General features: G+C 43.9%; 1 protein-coding gene across 1 annotated transcript; it reads left to right on the top strand.

The window, feature by feature from the left end:
• Positions 1-1,438: 1,438 nt before the first annotated feature.
• Positions 1,439-1,864, top strand: LOC121863193 (pollen-specific leucine-rich repeat extensin-like protein 3). The gene has a single exon (XM_042361676.1). The coding sequence runs from the start codon at positions 1,439-1,441 to the stop codon at positions 1,862-1,864; it is 426 nt and encodes a 141-aa protein (XP_042217610.1).
• Positions 1,865-2,157: the final 293 nt, after the last annotated feature.

Genomic DNA, 2,157 nt, shown 5'->3' with positions numbered 1-2,157 from the left:
TTGACTATGATAAAAAAATGTGATACAGGTGAGGTAAGGTGAGGTGAGGTAATTAGGTCAGTGAAGCAGGTAAAGATCGTGCTTGAATGGTCCTCGATTGGTTAAAGAGTCTCTTGGGGGGTTAGTGGGTCCTATTGCCGGGTAAAGTTCACACACACACACACACACACACACACACACACACACACACACACACACATTTTCTACCCGTACATACATACATACATACAATGAGACGAAATGAAAAGACAGGGAGAGGTTTAGTGAGAGACAGAACTATAACATAAAACTGAAATAAGAGACAGAGACAGAGTACTCGAGGTGAAAGGAGATTAACATACAGAACCTGCATACAAAACTTAACACATCAGCTGATTCTTACGTCACAATGCAAGGTCACTAGAGGCAGGTGCATCCTTCCACGACCCAGACATGTTAAGATCTAAAGGGATATACAGACAATCTTATCTGAGGGTCACTACATAGCCTCGTCCGTATTAAGAATAGATATAGAATCCTTGGAAAGAATTCAGAGGAGAATGACAAGACTAATCCCGGGCATTAGGAACCTTGAGTATAGAGACAGGTTAAAGCATCTTAATTTGCACTCCCTCGAGAGACGTAGAGTGAGGGGCGATATGATACAGGTGTATAAATGGAAGTCAGGTAACATTACAAAGGTACTCAAACTATCCAACCAGGAGCGAACTCGTAACAATGGTTTTAAATTAGACAAATTTAGATTTAGGCGCGAAATAGGTAAACATTGGTTTGGAAATAGAGTATTGGATGAGTGGAACAAGTTACTAAATATCATCATTAACTCGAATACGCTGGATTGCTTCAAACATAGGTTGGATGGCTATATAAGCGATAGGTGTTGGGTGTAAACGGGTCTGCCCAGTATGGACCAATAGGCCCGCTGAAGTTTCCTCCATTCTTGTGTTCTTGTGTGTCCAGCATAGGAAAGGGTTTATGTAGTTGTAGGGTTTTGTAGTGTTAATCTATATTCTAACACAGGTGGGTTTTTTTTAAGAGGAGTTCATCGTATTTATGTATGTTATAATGTGACTTTGTGTCTCTTTTTAACTCCAGTGTTTATGTTTTGTCTGTCTGTCTGTCTGTCTGTCTGTCTGTCTGTCTGTCTGTCTGTCTGTCTGTCCGTCTGTCTGTCTGTACGATTCTAGTTTGTATTGTATTGATATAGATTTTGAAACATGGATTTATTATTATTATTATTATTATTATTATTATTATTATTATTATTATTATTATTATTATTATTATTATTATTATTATTATTAATCTGTTTTTACTCTTCATTTCAGCTCTGCCGTAATAAAGCCGCCTGCAATATAAGGTAAGATAAGTCGAGGTTTATTACGTCTTAAGTTTAGATGAACTCACATTCAGGTCACTTTATGTTGGCGTTCCGCTCATGGCCACCCCTGCCCACGTTCCGCTCATGGCCACCCCTGTTCACGTTCCGCTCATGGCCACCCCTGTCCACGTTCCGCTCATGGCCACCCCTGTTCACGTTCCGCTCATGGCCACCCCTGTCCACGTTCCGCTCATGGCCACCCCTGTTCACGTTCCGCTGTGTCCACGTTCGCTCATGGCCACCCCTGTTCACGTTCCGCTCACCCCTGTCCACGTTCCGCTCATGGCCACCCTGTTACGTTCCGCTAAAGGCCACCCCTGTCCTCGTTCCAATCATGGCCAACCCTGTCCACGTTCCGCTCATGGCCACCCCTGTCCACGTTCCGCTCATGGCCACCCCTGTCCACGTTCCGCTCATGGCCACCCCTGTTCACGTTCCGCTCATGGCCAACCCTGTCCACGTTCCGCTCAAGCTTGGGTTTAGTTCAGTCATGTTCATGTAAACTCATCACTTATTTATGTTCAAACAATATCATGTTCAAGGGACCTCATGTTCAAGGGACCTTATGTTCAAGGGACCTCATGTTCAAGGGACCTCATGTTCAAGGGACCTTATGTTCAAGGGACCTCATGTTCAAGGGACCTCATGTTCAAGGGACCTCATGTTCAAGGGACCTCATGTTCAAGGGACCTCATGTTCAAGGGACCTCATGTTCAAGGGACCTCATGTTCAAGGGACCAAGGGACCTTATGTTCAAGGACCTCATGTTCAAGGGA

This window comes from Homarus americanus, unplaced genomic scaffold (genome assembly GCF_018991925.1).
Source record: "Homarus americanus isolate GMGI-L3 unplaced genomic scaffold, GMGI_Hamer_2.0 scaffold7329, whole genome shotgun sequence".
Lineage (NCBI taxonomy): Eukaryota > Metazoa > Arthropoda > Malacostraca > Decapoda > Nephropidae > Homarus > Homarus americanus.
Note: the sequence above shows the minus strand (reverse complement) of the source record. Positions and strands in the feature narration are given on the sequence as shown.

Excerpts from the sequence above, each read along its gene's own strand:
- LOC121863193 (XM_042361676.1), top strand. The coding sequence starts at position 1,439 with ATGGCCACCCCTGCCCACGTTCCGCTCATGGCCACCCCTGTTCACGTT.